Source organism: Cryptomeria japonica, chromosome 7 (genome assembly GCF_030272615.1).
Source record: "Cryptomeria japonica chromosome 7, Sugi_1.0, whole genome shotgun sequence".
In the NCBI taxonomy this organism is placed as follows: Eukaryota; Viridiplantae; Streptophyta; class Pinopsida; order Cupressales; family Cupressaceae; genus Cryptomeria; species Cryptomeria japonica.
The window spans coordinates 702,535,974-702,561,032 of NC_081411.1; the positions used below are offsets into that span (position 1 = coordinate 702,535,974).

Here is a 25,059-nt window from a genome sequence, read left to right on the forward strand (position 1 = left end):
AAATGATTTATAGTTTACATGTTTAAGCTAGTGAACCTTATTTCCAACATTTTATTTTGGTGAACCCGACATAGCTTGCATAATTTCTGATTTGGATGTTTACATTTAAGTTTATTTTGATAAGTTTTTTAAATTTAGAGACATTAATTTCTACAATTTATCTTTTATACACTTGTATTCATTTATTAATCACCATTTTCTTGTTTCATACTACTTAAATAGGTGGCTAATTGACTATTTCATTTCTATATTGCATTTTTTAGTTACTTGTTTTATTCTATAATTGCATATTATTTGTTAGTTTATTTCTTTATCATTCACAATTGTATAAAAAGCATTGAAAGCATTAATAGATTCCTTTACCTTTGTCTCTAGCTTTCCTTCTTTGATTCCTAAGAGTATTTGGGTGTTGTTGGAGCTTGTACTTGTGTATGAGTTACATAACTCATTATTTTGAATCCAATATCCATGTGAGAAGAAGTTATAGACTCGTGACTTCTCGTGGTTTAAACACTAAAGGCGTTGAGCCTAAATTGTGTGTTGACTTATTCTCACTTAGGAGATTGGGTGAATCATCTTCTCTTATTCTATCACCCACCTTGCTTAACATTGTTGAGAATCCTTCCCCTCAAGATTTTCATGATGAGGACGAATCTTCAATACAAGTGTAATGAACAATTGGTGAAGATTGACAAGAAATTGGAAAATCTTCAAAAATTTGTGAGTCAATAACACTTGGTTGGAGATGTAGTACCCTTAATTGAGGGCTTAAGGAAGTTGGTTCAAGATGATAAACATGGCGTGCAAGTTCTATGTGGCATAGCTCACATAGTGGATGACAACACTATAAAGTTGGATAATTACGTGGAAGTGCTTGGACATCCCACTCTTCCAACCCAAGTTGAAATTTTCATGCTTGCACCTACATCTATAACCATTGTTCCTACATACACATATTCCATCATGGCTACCTTTGCACAAAATGGTAGTGCTATCCATGTTAGTAGTGGGGAGAATCTTATCAATCAATATGCTTATGCTCAACCTTCAACTACTCTCCCTTTTGTTTCTCAAATCATGCACCAACCATCTCCTCCACCCACTTACCAATGTTCCACCTATTTACTACACCATGCTTTCAAATACTCCATTACAATCCAACTTTTCCCAATCCAATTCATCCACTGAAGATAATATAAACCATTTCTTGTAAAATGTTTCATCCTTACAACAACAATTGGTTTGCATAACCCAATCTCATTCCACTATCCTTAAATATACCATATAAGTGACCCACTTTCTTTTGAGATCCTTCGAACCCCACTCCCATAAAAACATTAAGGTTACTCGTTTTGAGAAATATCATAGAAAAGGTGACCCACACACTTGAATGTGAAAACATTTTTAGCTTTAATTAGTGATTTCTATGATGACAAACTTCTTTCAAAACTCTTCCCCCCTTCCCTAAAAGATATTGCTTTGGAATGGTATCCTTGCTTAATTTTTCTTGTTGTTTTTTAGTAATTGGTAGATGCATTCTTGCAACATTTTAAAACAATATTGGACCACAAGTTACTTTGATTGGTAAACTGTATTGCAAACAAGGTACTAAGGAAAAATTGATTTTATTAGTATATATTAATATTTGTATTCCCAAATTGCTTATCCTATTTTTGATATTGATATTCAAAGAGTTTTTATTGATAATTTACAATTAGATATTAGAATTTTTTTTTTACTTTTTCATTATGAACATCTTTCATACACTTGTGCACAACACTTCACCAATATCAACTCCAGGTTAGTCAATATGAAGCTTCTTTGTCTTTGATTCCAAATGGTAAGACTGAAGATGCTCATTAAACATTCCAAGTCTTTAGAAAACAAAATAAAAACTTCACTGAGATCAATAACACCGAAGATGATCATTAAACATTCCAAGTCCTTAGAAAACAAAATCTCAAATTCATTGAGATCAATAATGACAACTCTTCCAACCATGTTGATACTCAAGTTGAAACCAAAACACTCCCTGTTGTGGCTTCACTATTCTTCTAAACCATTCAAACATCACAACTTCAAACCCCTTTTCGAGTCTTTGCATTCCACTATGCTTCAACTGTTTAACAACAATTTGATGAAGATTCCTCCTATCCATCCTATAAACACCTCAAATCCTTTACCTCCTTCCTATAATTTTAAAGCCTTTTTTCAATAACATCGTCATCCCAGGCATGGCATAGAGAAATGTATGCATCTAAAGCATAAAATTAAAGGTCTTGTTGAATCTAATGATATAGTAGTGGATGGTGTGAATGATAAGGAGAATAATTCCATCTCCACTTAATCAAAACTTGCAAATCTTTACCAATAGTTTTCCTTCCCATTCGATGTTGTTGAGCATAAAGATAATGGCTATATATCTATTAATGACATATCTAATGAAGCAACAATGTTTTGAACTTGATATACCGAGAGGTGATCGCGAGAAACCTAAGCCTAGACATGAACCTATTATTACCTTTACCTCAAGTGATATCAAAGATGCACCTGATGGTCCATTATACATTACTGCAAAAATCAAAGATAAACTCTCATGAAGAGTGCTTATTAATCTAGTATGTATGGTGAATGTTATTAAAAAAATATCCTTACACACAACAATTACATCAATATACATGATAAATATGAAGTCTTGATCAAGGTGCATGATAGTTTCACTTGCCCTACCATAGGTTCCATCTCTCTTCCCATAGAGGTTGGCTCTAAGAACTTAGATGTTACTTTTACCGTTTTCCCTACCTCAAATTGATTTTGTGTGAAGTTGTTTCATCCTTGGCTGGCATTTATGAAGGTAGTCCCTTCTACCATTCACAAGTGTTTTAAATTCCCTCATAATGGACAAATTTTAACTATACATCGTAGTCTTTTCCAACCTTTAGATAATCATGGAAAATTCACCGTTGATTAATTTTGGCCTTGAAAACCTCAACCACTTTAAACTTCATCAAGATATCCTATTATTTTCATATTAAAATTATATTTAACCGATAGGATAGCTACCTTAGGTAATCCTTTGGGATCCACTTTGACTGTTATTCCTAAGGATCTTTCATCATTTATGGATATAGAAGTAGCTTTTCCTACCCCATGAGTCATGAGTGAACCACATCCTAGACTTGGACTCCTTCCTACTCCTACCATTCCTCCTATATATGCTATAGTTCCACCTCCAAAATCCTATAAAGGACAAAGAGGAAAACTTTTGATACCTTCTATCTCTCAACCTTTAGTGCTTCCTTTCATTCCTCCTTCCATTCTTATAGAAATAAAGAAAATGAATTAATGTTGAGTGATCCCCAACCTTCTAGTAAGCTTTGAGTCCACAACCAATGAAATCATACTGTGAGAGAATGTTGATGAAGACATTATGCCAAGGCTCATAAGCTTGCTTCCAGAAGTGATTCTTCTCCTAAGCAATCAAATGCTAAATTGCTCCTATCTTCTCAGCCTTCACCCAACCTGAGAGACGAGTCTTACCTTGCCCAACCTTGCCACAAATTGAAGTTGTTGATTTCAAATGATTTTTCTCCTCCTCCTCCTCCTCCTATCAATATACTATTGTGATCAATTTAGATGACGATTCTCATGATAATGTTGAAACTACTAAGGATACTAATGATGATTTATCTTTGATCATTTCCAAAGATTTAACTCTAGCTCCTAGTGACACACATTATGATTCATCATTAGATAATGGTCCTTGTTTGGAACTAGAGATAATTCCATCTATGACACTAGTCATATCTCCTTTGTAATTTTGTCCACTATATTTAAATGGTGTTGAGCAAGATCAGGTGGCAAATGATTTGCTAGATTAACTTGTTCATACAATAGATTATTTTGTGTGTTTGCTTGCATGTAATGTGATATCTCCCATTAATGTGATGCTTGGTGCATCTTTGTGTTTTTCAACATCTCTTTGGATGACCCTTTTTGCTACTTTCGCACAAGGCTACAAAAGGACCAACCCCGTCATAACATTCCTCTATTTGTATCATCATTCTCCTGTATATTGTATGCATGTTACATCGTAAATGTGCTTGTGTTATCTACTTGGAGATGATGCAAAGTGTTGATATATTTTTGGTCTCTTCCATGTTGACCCAAAAAGACTTTTTATTCATCTTATATGCTTGTCTTCCTCTATGCTTGTAGTTCCACAACCTTTGAGGGACGAGATCAAATTCAAAACAATCACTTGATATACATGATTTATTTGATGCACATACAAACCCTAGATAGTGGATCCCTTATGTGCTCTTTTATGTCTCGCGACCATCACCTTTGATTTGCCTATGCTTGGGGGCATTTCATTGTTGAAATGTTTGTGCTTGTCTTTTAGATGCATGTATACTACCTTAAAGCAATTACTTCAGGTAAGGCATACACAATCACTTTAATGCATGGGGATACACTCAGCTACATGTCATACTTTCTACACACACCACAAGTTTGATTTATACACTTTTAACACACACCATGATGTTCTTGGTGCCACTACAACACCTATTTTGTAGTTGCATTTTTCTTCTTCAAATTATCTAGCAAACAAAGATTTTGCTTTGTAATCTTCTTCAGCAAGAATCAACTAGCATAACACACCTTGCTAGACCTATTTGACTCTCTTAACATGACTCCTAGTAAGAAAAACTTACTAGACGTAGATGTCATGCTTCTTCTCTAATGGCTCCTAGTAAGCATTCCTTACTAGACCTAGATGCCATACCCTTCTTTGTTCTTGCATGCTCCATGTGTATGTGTAACCTATGATGGTCATGTTGCTCCTTTTATCTTGATATTTTAGATTGATAGGATCCTAAGTCCCGGGGGATTAGTATTGTATTGTCTCTTTAATATCTTGGTGAAAGTCTTTTTATGCTATCTTACACTTTAATGAGGGTACGTGAATAAGGCCATACTCTTGCTAAAGTAGGTTCTAAATGTAGTGTCATACAGTTTCACACTAATTTTGGGCTCACTTTGGTGGTTTTCCCTCATGCCCCTTTTTCATAATTGATTGTGCTCAATCCATGGCCAAAATTGGAAGCCCAACACAATCTTGAGCTCATTGACAGGTTGGTTTTGGCTTAAAAAGCTAAGACTATGGCACACAACGTCCTAGTCCAATATTTTCGGGCTCAAATTTGAACCTCTAATAGTTAGGAAAATGTAGAGCGGAAATTGCTCCCTAATGTGTGACCTTATTCGAAATTTAAACACGAAATGTGTAAGTTGTGTATAAATACAACTCTCTCCCCCTCATTTGAACATCTCTCAATCTCTTAATTTCAATTCATCCACTGCCATTGAGCAATTCAAGCAGGCATCTTCAAGGCATTAGAGAAGAGATATGAATTCAAGAAATCAAGAATCCAAGTTCAACAATCATGATCAATTTTATGTGTTCCTTCACGAATGAAGGCATGCATTAAATCCTATCAACCAACATCAACCTTTTGTGAGGCTTCAAGGCAAGAAGTTCATAGGAAAGGTATCATTTGTATTCAACATTTCCTTTAAGGTTTTTAACCTTCACCTTACCAAGGGTAAGCTCTCTCACACCATATCATAGCTGTAGTGGAGGTTAATTGCTACCTAAGTTTTGACTTAGGCAAGCCCCTATATAACACAACATTTTCCCCCCTTTTATGCGTGCAGGTTATAGATTTGACTGCTGAATGTTGCAAAGTTGCAAAGAGCAGTTTAAGACATGCAGTTCTAGATTTTGAATAGGCAAAAACTCATGGACTATGTTAATTAGCACATGCAATTGACACTTTTTGGCTGAATTTTGAAGGGAGTAATCCATAGTGCGTCTTGATTTGGAATCCAAATTTTTAACAAGTTGAAGAACCTCCAAGTCTAGGGTGCTTAACACACTTGACCAATATTTTCAGGTTCAGATTTCAGTGATAGGTTCTTTTTCATGTCTTATTTCTAGCTCTGTACTTCTGTGCTTGTTTTTTTACATCTTTCTGTTTGTTTATGCTAAATTTTGTCAATTTCCTATTATTTGACCTAGTTCTTACATCATTTCTTGTCATAATCATATCTAATCATAACAATAAAAGAGTGAACAATTGATCCAACTGCTCAACTTTCTTAGGGACTGAAGTTGAACCTAATTGATTGTTCCCTAATGAAAGCAAGGTTAGAAATAATTCCTATTTTGAATATTTAAACTAGTGAACCTTTTTTTCAACATTTCATATCAAACATACTTAAATATTGTAATAAAAGAAGAAAAGAAACAAAAAATAATAATAATTATTAATCATAAATAAACAAGACAATTGCTATTCTTTCACGAAGAAGGGAAAGTAACCCTTCCCATGGGTGTACCGATTTTATATTAAATTTTATTGAGAGTATTAATCAAACGATTTACTTTTTGGGGTTTGATAATAAAAACAGAAAAGTAGACGAAAAAAACAACCATTAATCACGATGAAGACAATTTGGCTACTCTGTTTCCGATGGCTGTTCACGAAGAAGAAAAAAATCCAAATGTAAATAATGAGTGACCCTCTGCGTGGGTTTCCGCTTGCTGGGTCTTAACTTTATATTAAAAAATCTCAAAAAGTCGATTTACGTTTTGGGGTTTGGTTAAGGTTGAGGGGAGGCTTATGGGCGAGCCACTTAGTTGGCCTTTGGACCCACACGCAACAATCCCGTAGAGATTTTAAATGGCTTAGAGCAAGCATGTCTATGGCAGTCAAATGGGTTTCAACTCATCCTGGAGATAAGAGAGTTAGGATGGCAATTTTCATGTTCCTATCAGAGGGAAGATAAAAGCTGTGAACAACACAAGTACACAAGCTCATATCAAGACAAAAATTATATGGAGGCTTATTGTTGATGATTGGAATATTCTTGACCAAATGTGCGTTATGAAATGGAGACTATTTTGGGGTTAAAGTCATGCTAGCTGTAAATCTCTGAAACGGGTATGTCTGAATTGGCTCAAGACATCATTTACATTAGTGGGTCATCATTATCTTTGAGGATTTTCTCTGGGTTTGTGTAAACTACAGGCAGTACAATAGTTCATCTGTGACAGGGCAATGTACGCTCTTTGGGTTTATGGGTTATGCCTTGCAAGCCTTAGAGGATCCACTGGAGAAAAGTAAAATAAAATGAAGGCATATTAATTGGATCCATATTGGATTGGAGTCGGATAATTTGAGTCTAAAATCTTGTAGCACATTAGTGGTTGAGGCACTCATGGAACCAAAGGTAGGGGAGAAATATAGACTTGGGCGCAAAATTGGCAGCGGTTCATTTGGGGAAATATATCTTGGTATGTTCTTCTTTGTTTGGGTACACCCATTTTTATTTGTAAGTGGAGTGCTTATTTGTTGGCTGTATCTTTTTTACCCCAACCGATTTGTGTACCAGTGTTATCGAATTGAAGATTTGAAGAGTATTCTTGGGTGCCCTTAATTCTTGATTTTATTATCATGTTATTCTTACATTCATTTTTTTAGTGACGGGATCTCTGAACTTCTGATATAGGATTGTATAATTTCTTGAATTTCTATGAAATTGTAGATGTTAGAGGTTTGTTTATTGACATTAATTTGTTAAAAATATAGAATAGTAGGGGCAAGAGCAGTGTTCAGTTCAATATTTCGTCCAGATCCAGGTTGTAATGTTGAAACCCAGGGATTTGTGCGGTGAAATTAGGCGTTTTAACTTCTAGCTAACACTTCCTCTCATATTTCTTGGCCTGGGCTGCAATCAAGTAATTCATGTTCATTTTTTAAATGAAAATTAAACAGCGAGCTTTTTCCTTTGTGCGATTCCGCATCTAGAGCAGGGCCTATTAATCGCTTATCATCATGTTTTCTGTCTCCTGACTCTTTTTTGTGTCGGCGTTGTTCAGGAACCAGCATTCTGACAAATGAGGAAGTTGGCATTAAACTGGTAAGTTCATTTCCGTCAACAGAAAAAATCACAGTAGAAAAAAATGTGTAGGGTTGATAATCTCTCCATATTTGATGGATCTTCAAACTGTAAAAGGGCCCATACAATTTACATATGCGAGTATTTGTTTTATTGATTATTCACAATTCCTTTTTACTGCCCCTTACCGATATTACTGTTTGCTATGCATCCACAGTCCTGAATTGGTCTGGTTCTAGAAAATTTTCAGCATTATCTGCGAAGTAGTGAATGGCATGGGTATCTTTCTTTGACAAAGATGCTGCAACGATTTATAATTGAGTGTTTGTTTTATTCAGATTTCTTTTTCACTGCCTATCGTTGATATTAGCGTTTTCTGTTCATCCACAGCCTTGAATTTGTTTTGTTCTAGAATTTCTTCAGCAGTGTCTGCAATAAGCAGTGACTGGACTGGCATGGGGATCTTTCTTTGACAAAGATGCTGCAACAGTTTATAGTTACTCACTGAAATTGGTAGTAATTTATTGTTTCTATGGGGAAAAAATGAAGCAGGGTATTGTAACTTGTAAGTTTTCTTGACCATACTGTCCATAGGCTATGCTAGTCTTGTGGGGAGCAGAGCTTGAAAGTGCGAAAGGACATTGAAGAACTGAGAATCATTTGTAACTTGCTGCTGTGTCTGATCTGTTGAAAAGTGCATTTTGTATGAGATGGCATCTTGTTCAGAAATTTGAAATGGGGGCAAATCTTACATGTTTTGTTTTGGAAAATAAGCTTCAAATGTATGAATAAGGGTAAATTTTATATGGTACTGGACTTAAGTTAGAGAACATCGTAGATGGCTAAAACTTGTTAAAAAGTTTATTGAGAAATCTATCTGAGATATAAAATTCATCTAATGCTCGAGTAAATCATCCTTATGCCTCCCACTCTTCTACACTCGAAAAATAATTTTTTTCTTGTTACCATCTGTATTTTTATTTCTTTGTGAGAGTCCTGTGTCTTTTTTAATCTGCAAAGTACATGACATCTATGTGATTTTTTTTTTCTCATGTCAATAGTGGAAGAAGCATTGTGTCTTGTGTATCTTGATATTAATTTTCCATTCATGCAGTTATCTAATGGTTTATGCTGTCAAACAGGAAAGTGTGAAGACTAAGCATCCTCAGCTATTGTATGAGTCCAAAGTGTATAGAATGCTGCAAGGTGGAGGAGTAGAAGGTAAATGCTAGAAACGTTGGTTGTCTAACTAGCTGGCTATTAACTGCTTTCTTACCGTAATCCTATTGTTTTTACATAGAATTTTCTATTTTATTTTTGGTCTATTCACTCTAATTGTAGCTCTGTTCGAGCAGGTGGAGTACCAAATTTAAGATGGTTTGGTGTTGAAGGTGATTACAATGTTATGGTACTTGATCTACTTGGGCCAAGCCTTGAAGACTTATTCAATTATTGTAATAGAAAGCTCTCCTTGAAGACTGTATTAATGCTTGCTGATCAGCTTGTGGGTATCTTTTTCCCTGGTGTCTTGAATGCCAGACAAAATACTATGAGTGATATTTTTCATTAAAAAGTAATAATCTTGGTTAAACAATCCCATGAGACTGAAAAACTTATGCAAATTTGATATTGTGATTTTTCCACAAGAGTGATTTTGATTTGGCTATTGTTGTTGTCAGATTAAAAGGATCGAATATGTGCACAGCAAAAATTTCCTTCACCGAGATATAAAGCCCGACAATTTTCTCATGGGTCTTGGACGGAAAGCAAATCAGGTTAATTTAATGTAACTTTGAGATTCTCCTTAGTTATAAATGCTTGGATTTAGACTAAATTCAATATCATAGAAGGATCGAGTATGTGCACAGAAAGAATTTCCTTCACTGAGATATAATGCTGGACAAGTTTCTCACGAGTCTTCAATGGAAAGCAAATTAGGTTAATATAATGTATCTTTGAGATTCTCGTCAGTTATAATTCTTAAATGCTCAAATTGAGACCAAATATGATATAATCTAAAGCTATTAACAGCCCAAGGGAGATGCACTACCTGGTTTATTGTTTATTTACAATCTTAAATCAAATAAATCCTGTTGGAAGTAGGTCAGAAATGTATCAAATTTTAGATTGTTAAGTTTGAACTGGAAATTGCATATCTACGAGTATAACTGAAAATTGTGCGTGTATATTAATTGTTCAAAAAATATTAGCTTTACTTTGGAGCATAACATCTAAGCTATGAAATTGGAATTAGGGATGGGTACAGGTATGTGGATATGGTACACCAGTATGCATTTTTTTGGGTTGGGTATTTCCACACAAATACCTCATAAAAATCATAAATATATACATATTTGCAGCCTAAAAATAGAAATTAAAGTTCAGAATACCAGCATGTGCTAAACAAAACTATGATAATTGTTACAAATTTGAAATAAAGTATACTAAAGCATTCAAGATATCTATACATAAAACTAAAATGTTATGATACCTATAAATTATAATTATCTATACGTAAAGCTAAAGTAGAACATATGTGAAAAAATATACATAGTTCCATGGAATTTCCTAATAGGGGGATGGGTTTTGGGAGTGGGTGGAACAAGGACCCAGGGCCTAGATTTGGGGACAGCAGGGGGAAGGTGGCGGAGTGGCAGTGGGGGAATGATGCTGATATAGATGTAGTACTTAAAGAATAGTTATAAAAAGATGTATAAGCATAAGAATTACAAATGAAACGTTGGAAATGAGTAAAACTTAAATACTACTAAACTTTAAAGTGAACATTAACAATTTAATATTGAACAATGAAAATTCAAAAAAATTGAATTTGAAATTTATATTATATTATTAAATCAAGATTTCATAATGATTACAATGAGTACAATGATGTCAAAATAACAAAATGGAGTGAAGTGAGGCCTCTAATCATCCCTAATCTCATCATCACTAGAGTGGATTCCAATGGTCAAACTCCTCCAAAGTAATACCAACCAGTCCTCCATATGTAACGGTAGCATCCTCATATCAATTTGTGTTGGCTCTACATCCCATTGTGCTGTTGGACTCTCTTTGTACAAAAGCGTCTTGTGGTCAATGAGGCACAATGCACTATATACGACCACAAGCTTCTCTGCTCTCCTAGAAGTAAGCTTGTTCCTCTTAAGAGAGTGGATGAAGCTATAAGTAGACAAATTCCTCTTAGCAGTAGAAGAACTAGAAACTTGAGATAGCAATTCAATGGCTAGAGTGATAGTCAAAGAATTCGGTCCATGGCAGTTCCACCACAAAATTGTGTCCTCTTGTACCATAGTTACCCTATCCATCGTGGCCTCCTCAAAATAACCCCTTAGAGTGGTAAATTTTGTCCACCTCAGACAAATGATGTTGGCCTCTACGAGATCATACATCTTTTGGATGGCCCTCATGAACCTTGCCTTTACCTCAACATCCTATATGGGTTTAACTCTACCAAGCCTTTGGTTGTACCACTTGGGGTTCAATGCATATGCAGCAACGTGCAAGGGAGTGTTGAGCTTCCACCATCTCTGATGAATGATTGGCTGGATGTGCTCATTGTAGAATGCTAATGTGGGGTCCTCTCACATGGCAGCCCCCATTTGGTCTAGCATAGAATCAACGCATTCATACACCTCTCCAAGGTTAGGTGCACTGGCATCCCAATATCTAATGACCTGGAAAATTGGATTGATGATGGAGACTATATGTTTGGCACCACCCCAAAAATCATCATTCTTCACTACATGCTTCAGTCTCATCCCCTACCCTATCTTGGACTTGGGCCACTGATTGGATTCTCAATCATTCTTTTCAAGAGAATGAAATAGGATGCATATCTAGTCTTGACAGGTTTAAAGAATTCCTTATAAGCTAAGTTACCGGTTCGGGTTCGGATTCGGGTACGGATTCGCGGATTCGGCAAAAAAAATAAAATCTTGGGTACGGGTATGGGTTCGGGTTCGTCCGTACATATATATATATTTTTTAATTATATATATATACCCATATACTATATATATGGTCAATATATACAATCCATACAAAAATAAAATATACAATGTGACTTTCCATACATAATGATAAATGATAAATCCATAATTATTAATTGCCAATGCCAATAAATATTCATATATCGCAAATGTAATCAATAAACTAATAACTAAAGTCTAATATCATATTCATAATTTGCAAAAAAGATGATATTCAAGTTTCAAGTCTTTTTTAAAAAGTCATAAAGGGGCGAATTAGAGTTAAGTCTTTTTTTATTGTTTTTTTGACCCGTGGGCCCCGTTTTTGGGAAACCATAGGCCTGGGTTCACGCGGGTCCTCTTGGGTTCACCTGGGTCCTCCTGGGTTCGACTTGGGTTCCACCCGGGTCCTTCCCAGGTGGCCGGGTTCCCTGTGGGTCCTGCGACGCAGGACCCACAGGGAACCTGACCACCTGGGAAGGACCCGGGAGGAACCCAAGGAGAACTCAGGGAGAACTAGGAACGGGCAAGAACCAGAACCGAAACCCAGGCCAAAAGGGGAAGAACTGGTAACTTAGCTTATAAGAGAAGGTCTTGAAGAGTGGACGTGTAGTGTAGTGGTTGTATATAAACATTTGTACATCTCTTAGCATCATTGACCATTGCTTTGATCCAATCAATTATACCCATGTCCTTTAGTGCATTATTCATGGCATGCATACAACAAGGAGTCCACCAAATATGTTAATAAGTTGCCTCAATTAATCTCAATGTAGTTTTGCACACATGGGCTGCATTTGTCACTACTTGAACTACATTTTGTGGCCCAACCTCCTCAATAGCATCGTTGAGGATTTGAAATTGAAAATCAACATCTTTGCGATGCTTTGAGTAATCCACTACCGTATGAAAATATGGGCCCTTTGAACATGTAACCATGATTTTGATGAGTGGAAGACACTTAATATTCATCCGCACATCCATGACTATACTTCATCCACTTGCCACCCAACATCCTTCATTTTCTCAATTGACACATTTATCTTGGAATAGTTCTTATCAAAAATTGTGGTCCTTAATATTGTCTCCCTTAGTGGCACATATGGTGGTCTTGCCCTTGCTACTATTGCCATCGCCTCTTTATAGTAAGGAGATTGAGCCACGTGGAATGGAATGCCATTGGAAAAGAAGAATTTGCCATTGGCATCATTTGCATCATCCCTCATTTCCACATCAAGTAATTCAGCTATTGGGTTAGGAGCATCACCTGTCGACTTGCATTTCCCCCTAGCCTTTGCTACATGGGCCCTTGAAGGAGAAGAAGCTGGCATACATGCAACTTGCCTCTGCGAAGTAGAAGCTGAACCATGTGGTTGGCTTTGATCACCCATTATCCTATGAGACAAAGAATCAAATATAGATGCAATTGCATTGTCTTCACCACCAACACTCCATAGCCTACATATTTTAGCCCTAAATTGCAAGTTTTTTGATCTCCCAAAAAACTCACATATTTACACACCTGCTTTGAATATGAAGGAGGTGGGCATTAACTCTAGTAATGCTGGCTTGAAATTCAAAACCACAAAAGTGGCACTTCCACAACCTTGTACCCCCAAATGTCCCAGGCTTGTTTTGTATTTTTGTTGCAAATTGTTTCAAAGGAGACTTAGGATCAAAGGGACCTTAGCAAATCTGCCAATATTGTGGAGGGACAATTTATAATTGTAGCTACAATCACCATGGAATTGATGGTTGGAGTTTGACTGTCAGTCACTTCTCTCAGCTTTAGTCTCAAGTGCATAGTCATATTGTCACTTTGAACCTCAACCTCATCCTCACTTATGCCATGTGAACTCATTGTGACACTACGATAAATAACATAAAATTTATAAGTCTATAATTCTAAAATTTAAATTAAACTATGCATGCAACATAATGCAAAAGATTAAGACACATTATCTTTTTGTTCTTACTTCAGGTTGCATGAAGCACAAAAGAAAAGGATAAACAAATACAAATCTTTTTTTAAAATCTTTGTCAACCAAGGAATTCATTTTTGTTTTTCTTACTTCAGGTCGCATGAAGTGTAGAAGTAGAGGATACAGAGGATACACAAAAGTTTCATCCTAGTTTGACAAAATAATAAATTTGAACATATAAACGACTAATTTCAATTTGTAAAACAACAAACTTAAATAAGAAAATAAAAAATATGACAATCATATCTATGAATATGATTTTTTTTTTTTTTAAATTTTCAAATTTCAAGCTTGATGTCTATGAATAATGAACATTGGACAATGAATATGCACTTGCAACCATGTTTATGAAATCATGAATATGAAACTAATAATTAAAGAAAAAAAAAGTCATGGAATCCTACCTTATGCTTTAAAAGTCCTTGCAACTTAGTGTAGAATCCCTCTTTTCCTCTTCTTCTCGCTCCTCTTCAACCCACTTGCATTTCACCTCACTCTTTCACTCCTTCACTCACTCTTTTGGTCCTCCTCAATGAATTTGTGAGTAAAAATATGGATTTTAGGGTGTTTTATGGGATTTGAGAGGCTTTGGTGGGGCCCTTTGGCCATTAGAGTTTGGCCTTGGGTGTTTGTTCCCCTCAAAATTAAGTTTTTTAATTTAAACTTGCTTTTTGGGCTCGTTGGTTGTAGGATATGCCTGGGCATCTTTGTCATCTCAAAGGCATCCTTGGTGGAGGTGGTAGTGCGATGTGGGGACATCTCCCCCAAGTTCTTGCATCCTAGAAACGTTCTTGTCCTGGAAACATTGTTTTTTTTGGTGGTGGTGATGCGAACATTGGAAATATATAAAGCTAAAATGTTATATAAGGCATTGTAATATGTAGAGAAAGTAATAGCTATAAAGATATTAAGTTACCAATCCTTGTATTGGTTTAGGTTCGGGTTTGATGGTTTGGTTCATGGATTTGACCCAATATTTTTTTTTGGGTTAGGTTGGTTGGTACAAAAACATATAAAATATAATATATAATACATATGTAAACCCTGCAATCAAGAATATTAGACGTAATATACATATTTTTAATATGTATATTATATGATAATATTTATAAATGTTATACAATACTTTTTCTTTGATGAGTGAAAGATTTTATTGATATTAGGATTTTAATCCCAAATCGAACCAGGTGGGGCTACAAACAGGGAGCCACCTCCCCAAAAAACAAGGCACCAAGTGCGAAGACCTGTTAACTGGTCAACAATTCACATCTTTAGCTTTGCACCACTCCTTTCATGAGATAAAAGAATCATATCGAAAGTTTCCTCGATTTTCTAATCTCTCTTCCCCTTCACTATTTCCTCTTGCACTGTTGTACCTTGTAACTCATCGGTTGATTCACCACTATCATCTTTTTCAATAGAGGAGCTGTTACCAGCAATGACATTATCTTTCCTTGGTGTCACAATCCCTGCCAAGTTCGTTGAAGTAGAGGGAGTTCCCTCTTTTGCTCTCATCTCTCTTTCCCTTCATTGCAATCCAACCTTCCTTCTGATCTACAACATCTTGCGATTTTCTCATAAGATTCATCAGAGGAGCATCTCTGCCCACCATCCACCCTGTGTGAACTAGCAAGTCTATCATCTTTCTCCCCAACAAGGTTACTACCAGTATTAACACTATCATTATACGTATTTTCTGTCCCTTACGAGGTCTTTGAAATTGAGAGGTCCATACTCTGTTTTTCCTTAACTTCTCCCTTTTTGTTACAGCCCTTTGTGGTGACACCATCTTCTTTTTCCACTGAATAATGATGGGGGGAACCCCCTGTTAGGGTTTCAAGCAGATCCGAAGCAAATATGAACTAACAATTATATGCAGATTTAAATACAAAAGATACAGGAATAAAATAGGACACAGATAACACAGAGATTTAACGTGGTTCACCCAAAATGGGTTATGTCCACCATACACAGCTGTCCAATCTTTCTTATTATCCAGCAAAAATAGTACATCAACATTCACATGCCTTAAGCATCCCAGCCGCTTATAACATGTGTTTTTAGGGCAACAAACAAAGTCGGCCTTTTTACGGTTTTATTACAATGTCGGTTTTCATCAACAAAAAAACGGCAAAATTTTTTTTCTACGTGCTGAGTGTACAGTACTTTGCTGATCAATCGCCACATTTCAACACCCCCCTCCACCAAGTTGCCCGTTTGTTTGTTTTTTGCTTAGAACAATTAGCAACAATATGCCTTGTTTGAAAACATCTTCTACATTTGGAAGGGATTCCTTTATAATCCACCAATCGCATCTAGCTTCCATTTGAAGATTTCAAAGTTAAATCTGCAGGAAGAGCCCTTATGATATCCATCTCAACAAGTATATGGGAATATGTAGTATGCAGGAAACCTAACGAACCCTCATCTACCCCCAAAAACCTTCCTAAAAAGTTTCCTATAGCTTTGAAGCAAGATTCAAATCAATACTGCAATGGAAGGTTTGGAAGCCTTACCCAGATTGGAATCTTGTCAAAGTATTCAATGGCAGGGTTGAAAGCCAGGCACCAAGATTTCAACAACAACTAATGCTTATCCTCACAGCTCCATTGGTATTTTCATGATGTTTTGTTCATGTCCTGTACACCTGGATAAATCATGACATCCCCCTCCAAAATGGGACTCTAGAACTTTGATATGCATTTGTGTAAATCGCCAAGGCTCGGCCAAAAGCCTTTGAATCTACCTATCAAGCCCATTTTAGCAAAGTATTTCTCTTTTTCAACACTTCATTATATATTTCATCTTCTAAGCACACCATTGGCTTGTCAACTGCAAGCTCACCCTGGTTTGTGCCCATGTCAACAACATTATTTGAAATATTCTCTTGCCAATCATCTCCTGTGCAATGTTCCACCCTCTGCCGCTCAACCGTTTGCACCTTTTGCATACAAAGCCTTTCCTTCCAAATCCAGCCCACTTTCACATACCTCTCGCCATTGAAAGGGGGATTTGAGCCATAGCGAAACCCGTCTCTAAAACCAAACCTTCCACTGGCCGATCTAGCCATAGCCGCTCGAGAATAACCAGAATGCCCCAAAAGAACTCCAATAGATTTTTGAGTTGATGACGACCCACGTGTAGATTGACACCATTGAAGCAATTCATCATCACAACGTTGAGTCTTCGCAGAAACCCTAGGAACGACAGGGAACAACAACAATCGCATAGTGATTCCAAGTGCTAGTAAATTATAAGCGTTATAGAATATTAATAATATATAATATTAAAATTATAAAAGAAAATTAATATCAATAATTAATAGTTAATACATAATATATTATTAATATATAATATAGTATTAATAAAATATAATATAGTATAATAAAATTAATATATAATGCTATGATACAATAATATAATTATAAAAGAATAATATGAATATATATTAATTTTAAAAATTAATTAACATAACAATTAGTTTTTTCATTATTAATTGTAATATTAATAATTATTGAATTTATTTGCATAGTTATCAATCCATTCCCCTGGAAATGGCCCCACACTCAACCTAAAATGAACTCAAGGTGATTTACCAAAATGCGAGTGCACAAAATTACAGAAATGCATGCGGCAAAATTCGGGTAAAGGCGATTTATAGAGGACAAGGTGGGTTTGTTGTGGTAGCAAGAAAAAACGCTGAAATTCATTGCCGTAGTAGGGAAAACCATTGAGACTGTTGCAGATCCATTCAGTTTAATCCTGCACAAAACCATAGGGAGATTCTAAACCCTACTTGTATCCTTTATCGAGTCAAAATTGTACAAATCCATACAGTTGAATGAATTTTTGACTCTGTGTTTTAGCAAATTCCCCCAAAAAGCTCAAAATTTTTCTAGTGCCAAAACATATTAAGTTATAGGTTTTTGGGTATTTTGAGCTCAATTGTGAGGTCCATTTTGCATTGGAATACACTGTTTGAAAGTTCTTGGCTGAAGACTCCTAAAAGAGGGAAATGAATTGTAGATCTGAAGCTTTGATACCATGTAAAAGCTGTAGATCAACTCTATACCAGCTCAAGGATCACTTGCAACCAAAACAACTTTTAGCACAGAGAGAAGCAATGGAAATGCTATGAAGCCAGATAATTCATTCAATGCATAAATGAAACTGGTATGATGGTATACAGTGAGGAAACTCTTGTTGTAAAGGCAAGAATGAAATCCTATGACAAACCAAGATCATGAGAAATGTCTTAATCCTATGATACGAGATTCAAAAAGTAAATGACATAAGTAAACTTTTTTTTTTGATAGATAATGGGCCAAAGCTGATAAGATGTACATACCCTACCCCCTTGTGGGATTTGAACTTGTGATCTCTCTTCCAAGAGTACAAGTCTTCCACCACTAGGCCAACTCAGGCTGTACAATGACATAAGTAAACTTAAGTATATAAGTACGATAGGGTTTAATAGGAAACTAGTTAGGTAATAGATCATGTTCACACCAACTTAATTGGAAAAGGGTATGCTTGTTGGAGAGAGCAGGGGACCTTTGTTAGGTTTTTTGTCCTTTGTATGTAGCTTTTTTATGATCTGTCTCATATTTTAATGACTTGTTTAGTATGAAGTACAGGGTGGACGCTACTTCTCACAGTCTGAGACTCCAAAAGCCATCTGTCTGTCTTTGTCAGTTATCTTGAGTATCAGTGTGTCACAGATATTTCATTCCATTAAAACCATGATTGTCAATGTGTGAAGATATCTCACTTACTATTTATTATTATTTTCAGTGTTTATACCAAAACAATAGTTAAATTTTTTTTTCATGACTTTCAGTATGAGTATGCAGTGAAAATATTTAAACTAATATAATAGCATCTAACTGTAAAGTAATAATTATATGGCTTTGATAGGCTAGATAAATGGTGTCTTATACTTTATTTTTTCAGTTACAATATTGAGTGTCTATAATAGGGTCTCATCGCCACATTCTAGAAAGAAAGACACTGCTATGGTGAAGATAAAATTCTGTACAAATCATAGCTAGGGTGACAGGCGCCAGAAAGATCCATAGACTGCAAAAAGCTACATTAGGATGATACCTGTGAGAACTATCTACGTACATAGAACCATATATAACCAGTCAGCACTGATAGGGAAACACCAACAACATTAACATAGGAAATGCCATATGCAACAACACAGCACCCTAAAACCATTACCTGTTATTAGTCAGCACACAGAAGAAACCATTAGAAATTATACACTTCCCACGTTGGAATACCTGCACAACTGGGAATGGTTTGCTGCCTGTTGCCAATTCTATTTGCCACACCTTCACCTGAAACAGGGTCTACCTCTGCCATGACTGGAGAAATGGAAGACATCTCCACAGCTGGAAGCCAAACACCATCAGTTTAGTTGATATTTCTGCCATGATCATATATTGACTGGAGAAATGGAAGACATCTGCCATGATCTCTTATCTTATTTTATACGTCATAGTTTAGTTGATATTTCTGATGTATTATTGCTCTTCCTGACAGGTTTACATGATTGACTTTGGACTTGCGAAAAAGTATCGTGAACCTACAACTCATAAGCACATCCCATACAGGCATGTAAATGTTAAAATTCTGGCTGTCAAGAAGCAGAAAATAAATCATGAGCAAATAAATCATGAGTTTTTTCCCTGCATTTTCAGAGGACGAGTCTTAAATTTGTGTCTTGTATTTCTAGGGAAAACAAAAACCTCACTGGCACTGCAAGGTATGCCAGTATAAATACACATCTTGGGATTGGTGAGTAAAACCTTGATTGACATTATCAATGATGAATGGTGATGTATTTGCTCCTTCAAAAGGGGCATCACATCACTGCATTTATTATTGGCATAGATGTAGCAAATTGATTCAAATAGATTTAAGACAAGATGTATTTACGTTTCATGACATCATATTTATGCTTATGCATCTCTTATTCAGAGCAAGGCAGGAGGGATGATCTAGAGTCGTTGGGATACATGCTGATGTACTTCTTAAGAGGGAGGTAGGCTTATACTTCACATAATTGAACCTTTGTGATTACTTCTTTTGAAACCATTTGTGTCTGTTGCTGTATATATTGCAGCTTATTTGTTGCATGTATCAGCCTTCCATGGCAGGGATTGAAGGCTGGGACTAAAAAGCAAAAGTATGAGAAAATAAGTGAGAAAAAGATGTCGACTCCGATTGAGGTATGGTTTTCATACCAATACAGTATATCTCTAATATGTGTGATCATGCACATCATTGTGATATTTTCTGGGGAAGTAAATTTTTAATTGAGCATTGAGTTTCATATAAAAGACGTATCTTTATAACTTTTGTATCTAACATGGCTTTGATACTGTTTGGATTAGACATTGTGCAAATCTTACCCCAAGGAATTTGCATCATATTTCCATTATTGCCGGTCATTGCGATTTGATGACAAGCCAGATTATGCTTATCTGAAAGTTTTGTTTCGTGAACTCTTCATTCGTGAGGGTAAGGATGACACAGATGAAGATATTCCATTTGTTATTTTTAAGATATTTCATCCGAGAAATATTTTAATCCTGAATCCCTTAATTATTTTTTTGGTAGTTTCCTCTTTCACTTAATTTCGTAAAGATTTTTCGTTTCTTGCATCCAGGTTTTCAGTTTGATTATGTATTTGACTGGACTATTTTGAAGTATCAACAAACCCAGAGTGCAGCAGATCCTCGTCCTCATGTAAGTCCAGCATATTGTTATTTTTCATGCAAATCTTCATTTCTGCATCTGGTACTGTAGCAGAGGGTCTTTTCCCTGACTAAATCAAATGGTGTATTCTGTGGCATAAGCCTGCGCTTGTAGCCGGAAAATTTGGCACAGGAGCTGGTACTCCAGACAGGGTTTCAGGTTGGTTTGTTAGTGAAACACTTATATTTTACTTTTGCGTGTATGTAGTAGGTGCTATATTACATTTTATCATTCATTCTTTTCTTAAGTAACTGTTTCAGACTCGAGAGAATCATAGATTTGAAAAGGTAAAATTACAATGTTCTTGAATTTACAAAACTCAGTCTATATTACCAGAAGTTAGAAAAACTCTGCACAGTTTCTGTTTTAGGAAATCTCCATGTAGAAACATGTAGAAAACTCTAGGAACTTTTCCTTTAATGTTTGTCTTCACAGGTCCAAAAGTAAGGCATATCAACATGCTTTTCAACTTTTCAACCATGTGTTATTGCATTACGGCTCTGGAGACCATTGACATTTAATAAAATTATTGAATGTGGGAAAAACCATCTGTTTTTTTCTAAGTTACTGAATTGGGTTTGGGTACGGGTACAGGTACGGGGGTATGATATGCAGGTATGGAAACTTTGAGGGGTTGGATACATTTGGGTGTTGTTGTGAGGTATTCACACATCGCTCCATTGCAAATGGGGATCCCCACTTTTTCGCTTTCTAGGTTAGTTGTCTTGGCTCAGTTCTTAGTTGTTGTCGAGTCTTTGCTATTAACCTTTTGTTCGTAGTTTCTCAGGAGCTGGCCAAGTCTTTTTCTTTGAGATGAAGTGAGGTTTAACATTCCCTTTGTTCAGCTAAGGCATAATCCCTTATACTTCTCCCGATCCTTTCAGTGGGTGCCCAAACCCAATCACTCCCATTTTCATTTCCTTCCATTTCCACCTCCCCTAACACTCTTCACTTCCATTTACCATATTCTATACCCACCTACCTTTCTATCCCATCTACCCTTCCTTCCACCCATCCCCATATCCTAACCTACTTCACCTACGTAACATACCTTATATTTCCTAACTTCCATCACACATCCTTAACCTACCCCTTACACTACCTTTACCTTTACGTCCATTACCCCTTCCATCTCATTAACCTCCCTACCTACCTAATTATTCCCATTTCCCACCTTTATTCCTAATATACTCATCAACTACCCTTCACCCACATATACCTTCATTTTTACCTACACCTCCCTTTACCTACACCTTACTTCCCTTAGCCCACCCTTTCCCTTACCTACCATTTTACCCCTACCCCTATCCTATCCTATCCCATCCCACCTTCCTTCCCCTAACCTAAACCCCATTCCATTATAAACTACACCCCTCTACCCTTTCATTACCCCCTTATACCTACCATTACATTTTACTCCCTAACATTCCCTAACTCCATCCACTACCACTTATACCTCCTAACCCCACGTATCCCCTATCTCCCACATCCATACCCAGTATGTCTCCCTTTCCCCCAACATCCTCTTCTTCCCTTTCACCCGTGGCCTTTCGTCAACACCTCACATTTCTTCAACCATCCTTGTCTTATCACATGCTGGGCCCCACCAAATCTGAAGTGGAGATTTTAAAAGGGTTCTTTTAAAGCTTAGAGCATTTTTTTTTGACTTCCTACCGTATTATTGTTTGGGCCCACCAAAGCTTAAAGATGAAAGAAGGTAAAAGTTTTTTAAGGTATATTTAAAAAAGTAAAAGAGCCACTTCATCATTCTTTGGATCCTAATATCCCAACACATGCCACGATGCCCAACTTCATGTATCAGGGAAAGACAACGATATAATTTACTTAATGTTTCAAAGATGATGAGCGATAAAGTTTATTTCATGCTTAAAAAACAATCTTGCAACCTTCAACCACAGCAAGAGAACAGCAATATAATTTACTTCATGTATCAAAAGATGTGAGCGATATGATCAACTTCGTGCACAAAGAGAGAGGATCGATGTGGATACTTTGGTCTCCCAAGGAAATAAGAGATCTAATGCACTTTGTGTTGAAGAGAAGATGAGCGATATCATTTACTTCGGGTTTTAAGCTTAAAGGGCGATGCCTTTATTTCATGTTCGTAGGATGGAGGAGCGAGTGTATTAACTTCATTCATTGAAGGAGGAAAGTGATGAATGAACTTCATGAGTTGAGGTAAGTGAGCGATTTATCATCTTCATGTTTGAGAAGGTAACATCGATTCATGAATTAAAGTAGATGAGCGATGATTTGCTTCATGTTTAAAAGGTAAAGAGTGATCTTCATGTTTCGAGGCATAAGAGTGATGTATCAACTTCATGCTCTAAAACGAAAGAGCGATTTCATCAACTTCATGAATTAAAGTGATTGAGCGATATAATTTGCTTCACGTATTGATAGATTTGAGCGAAATGCATAACTTCGTATTCAGCAAGGGGTGAGCAATGAATTCAATTTAATAAGTTGAGAGAAGTTAGCGAAAGGAAACTCTTCATGTTCTAAGGAAAAAGAGAAATCAGCAGTGAGTTTACTTCATGTGTCAATGGAAATGAGCGATGAACTACTTCATGAATTAAGGCAAGAGAGCGAAATGCTAACTTCATGCATTATAAGAAGAGAGCGAAATACTTCATGCATTGAGGAAGGTGAGCGATTTCCAACTTCGTGTTTGGAGGATGAAGAGCGATGTATTAACTTCATGCATTGAGATTGGAGAGCGATATGATTTGCTTCATGTTTAGGAGATGGAGAGTGAACTTCAGGTATCAAGGCATGTGAGTGATTAATCAACTTCATGCTCTAAAACATATGAGCGATAACATGATTTCGAGCATTAAGGTGTATGAGTGATTTCTAAGAATTGGTGAAGGGGAGCGAACTTCGCGATTCCACCTAAATGAGCGATATAATTTGCTTCATGTATTGATAGATGTGAGCGATTAAGGTGATTGAGCAACTTCGGGTATCAAGGGAAAAGAGCGATGTGATTCACTTCATGTACAAGAGGAGAGGAGTGATGGATCAACTTCATGCATTAAGGAAGAAGAGTCATGTATTTACTTCATGAATTGAGGTGAGTGAGTGATGCACTTGCTTCATGTTTTAGAGGAGAAGAGCGATATGACTTACTTCATGTTTGAGAAGAGGAGAGCGATGTTCATGTTTTACCATTATAAAACAAAGTTCCTTCCTTCACAAGTTTGCATTTCAAAACGAAATTTCACAACTTCATGTTCAAACACTTTGAAGCGAAGTTCATAACATAACAAAATGAAGCAATCTTGGAAGTGAAATATATCAACTTCGTGCATTGAGTGAGAAGAGCGAACTTCATATATCAAAAGAGATGAGCGAAGTTTCTTGCTTCATGAATTGGTGTTGATGAGCGAAATTGATAACCTCAATAGCTGCAAGCTTCAAACGAAATTCAAGAATTGCTAAGGAGGAGTGAAATTATTACTTCACGCATTAAGAGATAAGCAAATTTCAACTTCATGAATTAAAGAAGTGAGGTGAAGTTTTACTTCATACATTTGGAAAAGGAAGCGAAGTCAACAACTTCACCCTCAAACACATTTGAGCGAACTTCATGCAGGGGCCTTTAAGGGCGAATTCTCTTTGTATGATCTTATTAAGTTTACATATTAAGTGTATATGATGCTTGTTTGTTTTGCATGAAATGAAGAAAGAAATAAGGAGATCAAACAAGAAGCATTCACTTGCGCGAAGACATGATCTACAACATCAACAACATGAAAGAAAGTCACAAGAGAAGGAATTCCGAAAGAGAGATGCAAAGATGACATCAAAAGTTCATTCTAAGAACTTCAAGAGCAGATAGTTTCAGAAGAGTTAATCAAAGTTAAAAGATCATCGTCATCATCGTTGAAGCTAGATTATGTTGAGTATCAAGAGATATTCCTTCATGGTGAATCAACTCAAGTCTACAAAGTGCAAGAGTGAAGTGGCATCCCAGATGGCGTTCCAATCACCATTCCTCCAATCAATGAAGTCCACATCGACACAATCAAGTTCAATGTACTAGACTCACCCAGTGATGGCACAAACTTCGAGGCACCTACCCTTATCATCTATTGGTCATGCCAAAGTGCTGTAATTATTTCATTGGCCGAACTGAGTTTGTTGTAACAAACCCTAATTAGGGTTTTCATTGTAAAATCTTGGCCATTGATCTCAACTTGATCTAAGCCGTTGAACTATATTGAGAGCACTATATAAGGCTCAGGCTCTTCATTTGTAAAAACTAATAGTTAATAGCTAATAGGGAATAGTTGGAGAATAGCTAGTAGTAAATAGAATAGCAATTA

General features: G+C 36.3%; 1 protein-coding gene across 3 annotated transcripts in view; it reads left to right on the forward strand.

The window, feature by feature from the left end:
* Positions 1–6,634: 6,634 nt before the first annotated feature.
* The window catches only part of LOC131040247 (uncharacterized), a 31,678-nt gene continuing 13,253 nt past the window's right edge, over positions 6,635–25,059 (forward strand). For 2 of the 3 annotated variants that reach the window (XR_009104800.2, XM_057973138.2), the window contains exons 1-12: positions 6,635–7,363; positions 7,949–7,989; positions 9,111–9,189; positions 9,324–9,472; positions 9,648–9,743; positions 19,490–19,560; positions 19,683–19,744; positions 19,928–19,991; positions 20,094–20,178; positions 20,344–20,470; positions 20,619–20,698; positions 20,809–20,866. Coding sequence is in view for 2 of the 3 variants with exons in the window: in XM_057973138.2 (XP_057829121.1) it covers positions 7,288–7,363; positions 7,949–7,989; positions 9,111–9,189; positions 9,324–9,472; positions 9,648–9,743; positions 19,490–19,560; positions 19,683–19,744; positions 19,928–19,991; positions 20,094–20,178; positions 20,344–20,470; positions 20,619–20,698; positions 20,809–20,866 (988 nt within the window). In the remaining variant the exon portion in view is untranslated. The remainder of the gene's footprint in view (positions 7,364–7,948; positions 7,990–9,110; positions 9,190–9,323; positions 9,473–9,647; positions 9,744–19,489; positions 19,561–19,682; positions 19,745–19,927; positions 19,992–20,093; positions 20,179–20,343; positions 20,471–20,618; positions 20,699–20,808; positions 20,867–25,059) is intronic. The other variant, XM_057973139.2, reaches the window with a different exon arrangement.